We start from the raw sequence: 10,191 nt of genomic DNA, 5'->3' as shown, positions 1-10,191 counted from the left end.
TTTTACTTTTACATAGCTGAATTTAGTATATTCCCTCAAAACATAATACATTTTTATTCCATAGCTTAAGGGATCCATCAGATAAAATGTTGGTCTTTCATCTTTATTACCCTCCCATTAAAATGAAGGAAACCGGGACTCACTTCAGTTTAGAAGAGGCAATTTAGTTGGTAATGTCCTCAGTCCTCCAGCCTTTTCAGAGGGAGAGTGCATTATCACTGAGATTTCACACATCTATCTGCATAGGAAGCAACTGAGCCTTTCAGACATATACTACGTTAAATTTAATAATAGTCTTTGATTAGATTATTTTATTACAACATTTTTCCATTACCAGTCATTTCCTGAGCATACTAACATTCATAAAACCTGCCCGCCCTCTGTTTGTTATGTTTGTATACGGAAGAGCCGGCCAAGTCTCTCCTGCTACAGTGGCTAGGTCTGAAAGGGACAGATTAATAACTAGGCAGCACATTGGATGAGCCTTTCTTGTTCCCTGTACCAGCAGCCCTTTGCTATGACGAGGACACAAAGAGCCTCGCGTCAGGCTGATACCCTTCTTCATAACTCAAAAGCGTCACAGTGGCAATAGCCTCTAGTGCTATTTGTCTTTAGTGCGGTTCTGACACTTCGGCATGATCCATAATTCGGCAGCTATTTACCGTGACATTTCCCTTCAGTGCGGCCATAACATTCAGTGAAGCCATTATTTGGTTCCATTTACCATATAAATTGTATTGTTGTGCATGCATGCTAGCAGCTACATTAGGTACCTGGAAATGAGTAAATCTTGTAAAATAGATACTAACAGCTATTCGGAAACAGGATCTCTCTGCTCCTCAGATGCAAGGGAAGAATTAAATCTGGCCCCCAACTTTCACAAAGCACTCTTAATTACATTCCAATGCATTGAGCACGTTTGATGTACTGAAACCCAAGACTGAAAAATAATCGGACAGGCTTCACCTTCAGTTAGAAAGGCACTGTGGGGTTTTGATTCCATGACAAAAGTGGCAGGCAGCCTTTGGACACCGAAGGTGAAGGTCAGTTTGAAGAGAAGCAGCATGTAGGTTGATGGACAGGACTGCACCAGTACGCAGCCTAGAGCAGGTAGCTCCTTTCTCTCCACACTGAGAAGCAAAATGGGAACACAGGGTACCTGACTGCCGTCCCCACCAGAGACCAAGCCTTCCGCGTCAAGCCTTTGAGGAGAAGCAAACGGTTATGATTTTAGAAGACCTGGGTGCCTGCCGTGTTTGGGGACAGGAAGTGAGCTGTTTTTAACCTTTCACCTGCTAGAGTGAGCCCCCTTCTGTGATCCCTGTTACTGTATTACCTGAGCCTCTCCTGAGGAGGTAGCACAGAATTTTCTCCTTCCTCTGTACACAGTAGTTTTTTTTTTTTCACAAAGTCTCCCTAAACCATAGCTTTCTTTTCCAAACCCCACTCTGTTTCTAAGAGTAATTTCTTCTTGGAACAGCAACATTTTCTTCACAGAGAATCTTACCAGGATGTGAATTCAAGTCACCAAATAGCAGCTGCGTCATTAAGATATATCTGTTTGCTGAATCACTTAACAGGATTAAATTTGGAGAATTCTCTCCCAAATGTCTTTAGATAGTTGGGGCTCCTTGCTAAGCATATGGACTGTAAGAATACCAGGCTGGCCCGAATTACCTGCTCACCTGTGAAGTACTTATTAACACAAGAGCAGCCGCTTCCAAAGCAAAGGAGACTTGGTGAGCTATTTGAAGACTGATTTAAAAAACTCATCAAGCCAGGGACATACTGACTTGATCAGGTCCCGCATCAGGAATTAATCTACTTCCCTGGAACAATAAAATCTGGAATGAGACCGTCCATGACTAAAGAATCGAATGTAAACATTTTACCTCTTAGCTATAGAGAGAACTTTTATTGAGGCACATTATTTTCACTCCCAAGGAAAGCGGGCAGCAGAACTCATTAGCACTACACTTTTGTTTAAGAAATACTATGTTCATCCTAAGGCACGGAGCATCCCTTTGCTTTGTCATTGATGTCATAGCTTACTGCTGACACTGTGAGGTAATTCCACCACAAGTTTCCCAATATTTTTCCCAGTGTACATATAGTCAACAGCCCGGAATACAGAGTCCAGGCCGATGAACCTCCCCTCTGGAGCCATGTGTCCCAGGTCCACCTCACAGACCAGCTCCCCACGAGTGTACAGCTCCAGCAAGTGTTCCATGGCGGCCTGGTACTTGGATAAATAGTGGTTCAGAAAGAACCCCCGGAGACTGGCAGACTTCCTCAGGAGCTTGGCCGGCAGAGCTCCTGCTTTTACTGGTGAAAGACCTGAAGGGCTTTGGTAGCCAGAGATAAACCCAATTACCATCAGACGCCCTTTGGTGGCTAAGGCATCCACTGCTAGGTCAAACATGGCTCCCCCAACAGACTCATAGACTACATCGACACCTTCAGGGTACTCCTGCTTCAGAACTGTCTCCACAGGCTCTGTTTTGTAGTTGATGGGGCGATCACATCCAATGGATTTCAGAAAAGCTAACTTTTCATCCGATGAGCAGGTCCCAATGACATGGCACTTGGCGATCTTGGAAAGCTGCACAGCAAACTGGCCTGTGCCCCCAGCAGCTGCGGTCACCAAAACTTTCTTCCCTTCTGACAGCTCTCCGAGCTCTTGCAGGCTGATGTATGCAGTGGTGCCACTAACCAGCAGAGTGAGATACTCGGGTTTCACTGAAGGCACGGGAGTGGCAATGCTAGCAGGCACCACTGTATACTCAGCAAAGGAACCAGGAGCCACATAAGCCACAGCCTGGCCCACTGTGTACCTAGCGCTGGCAGAGAGGCCTAAGGCCACCACCTCACCAATCCCTTCAAAACCTATGTCAAAGGGGGGCTTCACGGATGGGTCATAGCGGCCAGCAGAATAGTTGATGTCAGACGCGTTAACACCAACAAATCTAGAAGAAAACAAACAGATGTATCAAGATTCTTTTTTGTTAAAGACCTTCATATTCTGCTTAGAGGAAAAGGCCTTTCTAATCCCAGTGAGTATGACAGAGCTCCTAACCTATGGGACTTGACAGAATTCGGGAGAATAACTCCTGCTGCTGAGCTGAAAAAAAAAAAAAGAATTCAAACATGCATTAACTCGCGTTTGGGCGGATTTTATTCTTTTACAGTTTAGGGATAATTTTATATTACTTTAATCAGCAAGTGATGTATTTGTATTTCCTGTGCCGCTTGCTTCTGTCCTCTTTCAAAAGGCGAAATAAGGAGGAAAAAAAAAAAAAGACAGGAAGCCCTCACCATACACAAAGTTCACTGGAGCTCTGAGTTGGAAATTAATTGGTCTCTTAACAGAGATGTTAAAAACAGCAGTGGGATAAAATACACCCGAAGAAACACACTTGTATCGATTCTGGCAACAATTTAACACTTCAGATAATCATAATAATGACAATGATATTATTAAAGATTGATGGACACGCAAGGTCATCCATGTGACATGTTACTGCCCCGGCTGTTTGAAACAACGAAGCAAATTTTCTCTCTGATGTAACTATGCCCAGCATGAACATACTCATTTTGATTAATTGAACAAAAACTGGGGAGAACGATTTTTAATGCAGCATTCGGCATTTTACAGCTTTGCAGATGAAAAGGGAAGCCAGCCCTCACTGTATTTTCCTCAACAAGAAGCAGAGACCCAGCCTGATTAATAGCAGATGACTGCTTTCATTTTGGTATCCAGGCTCACGTTAACTGTGAGGCTGGTATTTTACCAGCTTTTCTTTGTACCCCAGTATACCTCATAACAAAAATATCTCCACGGGCTAGTGGTAGCCATCTTCTAAGAATGTCAAGAGGGAACTCTAACACAGAAGGACCCAAAAATTGCCATTTCCTCCCGTAAGAAAGTGAAAAGATGGTAGGAGAGAAATGAAGAGTATTCACTTTTAATTTATGAACCTAAACTGTCCTGGGTAGGGACACACTTTTATTATTATCATAGCCAATGCCCTGGACTTCCAAACGGTTCCTCACAAGTATTCTACCACAAAGGAAGATCTCAATAAGAAAGCTGGAAACAGTTTCTTCTGCCAAGTTGCTCTCAGAAGTCAGCTTACCATGACTCCAGTAACTCTGTAAATTCTGCTTTCTGTACTCACAGATAAAGCCCAGTAATGAAAAGTGGGGAAAATCAGTTTCCATACCGAAATGCCAATATTCTATTTTTCGGAAAAGGGGTTGGCTCAGCTTCGGATCGATTTCCCTTTAACTTTACACAGTTCTCCAGCTCTGACCTTTCTGAAAAGGGGCTAGGTAGCTCCCTAGATCTTGATTCTGGACCTCCCAGGGCCAGCCCACTAGAGCCAGGATGGGGGGTTCACTGCCCTTCATTCATTGGAAAAGCCAGCTCCAGGAGAGAAGGCCAACGGGGTGGAAGTGATCTTAGGGCAGGGGAACAGGGACCAATCGCCAGTCCGTCCTCCATTCCAAGTTAACCCTTCCCACTCCCCTCCAGGGAGCCCGGACTATGGCTCCTAGGAAAGCTGGGGGCAGCCAGGGCTGCGGCCCAGTGGGTGGGGTGGGTAGGATCCGCAGGACGGAGATGCAAAGTCCCTCCTGCCCCGGGCAATTTGCCTTTTCCCTGGAAGAGGTGGAGACCTCGCAGGGCACACTGACGGAGGGGGCAGCTGAGGCCAAGTTTGGAGGGGTGACAGTGTGGCTCAGCTGGAGCTGGACGGGTTGCTGATGGCCAGTAGAGGCTTGGGCTGGAAACACCCCAGCGGTCACTGTGCCCATCAGCATGCACTAGCAAGCACTGGCGACATGGCGCTGACCCGCAGGCCCCAGAGTCTCTTCCCGCTGGCATCTGCCCTGAGGCACCCTGCCCAGGAAGCCGTGCACCGCTCTGGGGTGCTTCGGGGCGGGTCACTGCTGGGAACGCGGCCTTTGCATCCCCACCACCTCAAGTCCCAGAGCAAGACGCGGCTGGCTTCCCGGTTTCCGGGCCCCACGAACATGCTCTTCCCGAGTCCCAAGAAAGCCATGGCAGAGCAAAACTCGCCAGCTCGTGACCTTGACCGCATGTACCTCCTTTTCCCACCACTCTCAACCTCTCTTCATTGTCGGATAGGTTGCCTATAGCCTGTCTTCTGGTCCCCGTGCTCTCTCCAACGTCTCTTGGTCCATGGCGCCGGGATCCCTGTCTCTACCTGGTACCTGGTTCTGGCACTGCGTCAGTCCAGTCCGCGGTGGTGGAGACCCGCCACTGCCCTCCATGCACCTTGGTCCTCACCTGGGCTTTATTAGAAGCTGTGCAAGCCTTCCCTTCCTCAAGAAACAAGTTCAAGGGCAGCGGGCTCAAAGGGAAAGAGGGACCACCGGGTCAAGGAAGGAAGAAAGGAAGGCCAGCCACAGAAAAAAACGAAAACAAAAACCAGGAAAGATGCGCTGGCGCACTTGGAGACCTTCCCTGTCTCCTTCAATTGAAATTGTGTGCCAGTAATGACTGCAGGACCCCGGCAACCGGAGAGGAGTGAAAACCGAAGTCCAGGCACCCCACGAAAATTTAATGGGACCACAGCAGGCGTTTCCCAAATATATACCCTCCTAACGCCATTTGGTTATTTATACTAGAAAGTGGTGAGTGCCTAGTACATTTATTGTAGAAGCGACGGGATGGGGGGGGGGGGGCTTTTCTTTGAACAAACACCAAACAGGAAAACTTGGATCACAGGAAAAGCCTTGAAAACTGGGAGACAACGTCGTCCAAACCAGACTTTCCTTGGAAAACAAACCAACAAAAAACAGAAGAAAAAGGAAAAGTTAAGGGGGGGGCGTGGAAAATCTCGGCTTGGAGAGTGAGCAGAAATATTTTACCCTCCGGTGAGCAACAAACCGTTTATCACACCGCTCCCCCCTCCCCCACTACTCACCGCCATTTCCACAAACTCTTTCCATTATCTTACACTTGAGCAGAAAATCGTTAGGAATATTTGGAAACTAACAAAAAAAAATCTGACATTCTCACAAAAAAAGACAAAAATAGCACAAAAAAAGGACTTGACCATCATTATGGGTCTCTTTTCCTTTTCTGAGGGACTGAGCGGAGGGGGAGAACAGGAGTTGTCCTGTGGATGCGTGAGGCTGGTAAAGGGACATCAATTACTAATTCCACAGGGGGGTTCTGTGCACCCCCTCCACACACTTTTCCTTAGGTGTAAACTTTACTCTCCTAAACCCACATCCAGCTTGCATCATGCGCCGCCTGCCCTTCTTGTGAATGGAAGAATGTGTTTTGCTAACTGGAATGAGGTGTGGAAATAGTTCACTGGAAGAAAAAGTCAGAGAACTGAGCACAATTAAAAGCTCCAAACATCCTTCCAAACAAATGAATTTGGGATCAGCCCACCCATTCCAGGGGAGATTTTGTTATGCTAAAAATGAGGAGCCTCCGAAGAAAACTTCGGTGCAATTAGCGCTACTTAGGAGGCTATTGGCCCTGGATTCAAATGAACTAACTTGCGGTTAATTATTAAACTCTGCTCCTCAAAATAAAATGAAACCGGGAAGATCACTGACAGTGTTCATAAGAATAAAAGATCTGCCTTCAGTTGAGTTGGTAGACTTTGTTACAGAACAGCGTCGAGGGAGGCAAAGATTCGCCTGCTTCCAACTCACAAACTGACTTCATTTTGCTCCCAGTTGTGGATTCAAGGTAGAAGTTAGAAGTCAAGTTGCTCATATAAAGCACTTGTATCAAAGGGTTTCTTGGCAGACATGGAAGCAAAATAGAGCTGTGGATTTTAAAACGACACCAACAGCTGAATTTTCCAAAATGGAAGTCTATTCTACTGCGACCCGAAGGAACACCCAATTCCAGACCAACCAAGATGACCCTGGCCATCCAGGAGTGCTGCAGGGAGACATTTGGAGAAGCGGAAAGGGAGCCAGCTAGATCGAACAAGGAGAGCGGTGGGGAAGATCTCTGAGGCTTAAATAAACTCAGGGTGAGAGGCCCCCAGACCAGCCAAGCAGAGTAGCCAGCCTCCACGGGAGTCCCACCTCGATGTTCCCCGGGCTTCTCTCACTTCACACCTCCTCTCAGTCTGTCCCCTTGTGGCACCCCCTCCACATTTCACACCTGTTTCAACGAGGGATTTTATGTAAGCAGTTGTGTGTGTTTATTAGTGTTTACAGTCAACACTATATAAATCACAACAATAAAAGAAAATGAAAGCCCGCCGTGGAACTTTTTTTTTTAATCTCCCACGAAGTTTGCTTGGAAAGGTTTTCAGTCTATTCTCACCTCCACTTCGAACAAATCACTGGTGTACTCTGGATGTTCTATGTGAACACAAGCCCAAGGCCTTTTTTAGGTTGGCAGGGCTCAAATTTTTACCCTCCACAGACTCAGCATTTCATCACACAATGAAGCACTCCTCTGCGCCATGAGCAGCCACAGCAAGCATGTTAAGGACATCCACGCACCACACTTTAAAGCACTCTCCACCCACGCACAATCCCACCCACACTCAAACGCTAAGGTTCCAACAGGTTTCCAAAAGTTTCACAATCAGCATTCTTCATTCCTACAGTCTTGTTTGGAAAGTTGACAGGAATCTTTAAACTGGACTGGTTGAACTAACAATCTTTGCACCCAGTTACTTGGGTAGGTAGGTTTCGTCATTTAGACCTTCCGAAAGGGGACAAAAAAAAAATACTTTCTGGTACAGAGTTTACAGCTTGGATACAATCAGAACTCCTCCCTTCCGTAATTTTATCTAGCTTCCAACACATCATGCTGGGACCTTCGAATGGAGCCCAGCAGGTGAAAGGGCACAGAGGGGAACCCCTTCCTGACAGTCCGGCAGTGAGAGGACGCACTCAGCAGACCTCAGTGTGGTATGGTCTGGACTGAGCCCGGTGAAGTCTTACACTTCTGCTTCGCCACTTACTAAAGATTAGTGATGTGGAAAATCATTAAGGTGGGAAGCATCAGGTAGAACGGTCTGGCAACAACCAGTGTGCCACCGAATGTCTGCAAGGCATTCGGGTAAATGCAGCCATGCCCCTGCCCAACGTCGGCCCAGCTTGCTGGTGCACGCCCCCGCTTTGCACTCAGGGGACAGAGCACAGTCAAATGGCATTGACAACGCGCAGACTAGGTGCACACCAACACACCCAAGGACAGGCTCCGCCAATATGAGATGGAGGGGACAGGAAAAAAAAGCAAACCGAAGAAGGGCCCCCTTCCTCCAAAGCACGTTTACCTAAACGTCGCAGTGTGTGTCCAGGCTGTTGATGCTCCACTAAAAATTATAGCAACGCAGGAACCGTGGGTGCGCGCGGGTGGGCCGGGTGGGGAGCCTCCCTTTCTGGGTCCCGTCGTTTTTATTTAGGGAGCGGGAGGGGGAGGAGGGACGGCTGGGGGAGGGAGGAATCCCAAATTAAAATAACCCCCAGATAAGAGGACGTTTGGTGGCATCGGGTATTCACACCAGCAAGTCACATTACATTCGCATTCGCCAGATGGCGGCGGGTTCAACTTCCCGGGATCTCGCAAAGTCAGGCTGTGCGCCCAAGCGCGCGCCGCAGTGTGGGCAGGCGGGCGACCCGGGACAGCCGGGAGCCAGGCTGCGCGGGACGGGGACCGGGACGGGGTCGCGCGCCGGGCTCACCGGTTCCGGACGAGGAGGTCTCCGTCCCCGGGGAGCGGCACTGGGCAGTCCCGGCGCAGGGTGACGGCCTCGCGGAAGTTAGGGCTCAGCCGGGTCACCACCAGTTTCTGCATGGCTCGGGGGATGGCGGAGCCCTGGAAGTCCAGGAAGTGACGGGCGTACGACATGTCCACGATGGCTCGGGCCCCGGCGGCCGTCAGCCTCAGCATAGCCCGCGATCGGCTCCGCCCGCTCCTGCGCCTACGCTGGCCCGGGTCGCGCCCAGCCCCGGCCGCTTGGCTCCGCTCGGCTCCGCGCGGGCGGGCCCGCCCCTCCTCCGGCCCGCGCCCTCCCCTAGGCTCCCGCCCTCCCCTCACCGCCTGGCTCCCGCTCCCGCCCCCGCCCTCCGGCCCCGCAGCCCCGGCGGAACCCGGGCGCGCCACCCCAGGATCCCGGCCCGGCCCCGCTGCAGCCGCAGCCACAGCTCCTTTAATCTTTTTGTTTTGGTTTGAATCCGCTCGGCTCACACTGGCCTAGGATCTCCTCCGCCCTCCCCTTTCCTCCGGGCGCGGGAGAGGCCCCGGATATCCCCACCCTCCCCACGCTCTGCGACAGGATTTGATTCCTCCACCGGGGGCGGGGGGCGCCAAGCTAGAGGGCCAGCGCCCTGGCGATCGCCGCCGCCGTAGCCTAAACGTCCCCGAGCGGCACGGCGCCCGGCGGCCGGCGCAGGCGCCTCCCCTTCCCGTGCGAAGCGTTCACTTCCTTGCAAGGTGGTACGAATCAACCCCGAGCGCGGCCGGGGCGGCAGGGCACGGCCGGGTCCCGGGCCTGGGCCGGGCGGGGAACCCGGCTGCTGGTGCACGCGCACCAGCACCTTCCTGCTGGCCGAGGGCGCTTAGTGCACCGTGCATCCCCGGCCTAGGCCTCCGGTGCTCCGAGCGTGTCGCTCGCGCCTATGCTCTCTCAGTCTGTCCCGTGCAACTTGCACGAACTAAGCCATTTTATTTATCTTGGCCTAGATTTCGTGTTTTTCCATGGATGTTTTAAGTAGCTCCATAATACTGTTACAGCTTTCCCATTGGGAGAGAACACACATACAGAGTACTACATGGACGAATTCCCAAAGCGCAGAAGCATTTTAAAGTTCTAGGTGGGGCCGCGAAGGGGTTTAGTGGAATTGGAGACTTGGTAATGATCTATGAAGACTTCGTTTTCTCACTCACCTAGAAAGATCTGTCTTTCTATCGTGCCAATTTTTAAGCTAATTGTGTCCATTGACCAAATAATTGACCAAATAATTCACCCTTTTTTATAGGGGCCACATTAGATATTTCCGGACATTTTATGATGAGCTAAGTCCATTTTAAGTTTACATTTTAGGTGTGCATTTTAATTTAAAAATAACTGCTGTTCTCCACTTAACCTGTAAATTGAAGAAATACAAAAGCCAAAAGCCACACTGTCCTTCACTAACCAAATCTAACCCCCAGACTAAGGGTGCAGAAGTGAAACA

The 10,191-nt window shown here is 49.6% G+C and overlaps 1 protein-coding gene across 1 annotated transcript; it reads right to left on the bottom strand.

Moving 5' to 3' along the window:
* Nucleotides 1-260: 260 nt before the first annotated feature.
* Nucleotides 261-8,978, bottom strand: Ptgr3 (prostaglandin reductase 3). Its single transcript, XM_059246334.1, has 2 exons — nucleotides 8,697-8,978; nucleotides 261-2,966 (listed from the first exon to the last, which is right to left on the bottom strand). Exons 1-2 carry the CDS (start codon nucleotides 8,903-8,905, stop codon nucleotides 2,042-2,044), a joined length of 1,134 nt encoding a protein of 377 aa, XP_059102317.1. The 5' UTR covers nucleotides 8,906-8,978; the 3' UTR covers nucleotides 261-2,041.
* Nucleotides 8,979-10,191: the final 1,213 nt, after the last annotated feature.

The sequence above is a fragment of the Peromyscus eremicus genome, chromosome 19, assembly GCF_949786415.1.
Source record: "Peromyscus eremicus chromosome 19, PerEre_H2_v1, whole genome shotgun sequence".
In the NCBI taxonomy this organism is placed as follows: Eukaryota; Metazoa; Chordata; class Mammalia; order Rodentia; family Cricetidae; genus Peromyscus; species Peromyscus eremicus.
This window is presented reverse-complemented; position numbering and strand designations above follow the sequence as displayed.

Bases quoted from the DNA above. Each gene is read 5' to 3' on its own strand.
- Ptgr3 (XM_059246334.1), bottom strand. From the start codon at position 8,905: ATGCTGAGGCTGACGGCCGCCGGGGCCCGAGCCATCGTGGACATGTCG. The intron at 2,967-8,696 runs GTGAGCCCGGCG...GTTTTCTTCTAG, and splicing joins GACCTCCTCGTCCGGAACCG to ATTTGTTGGTGTTAACGCGT.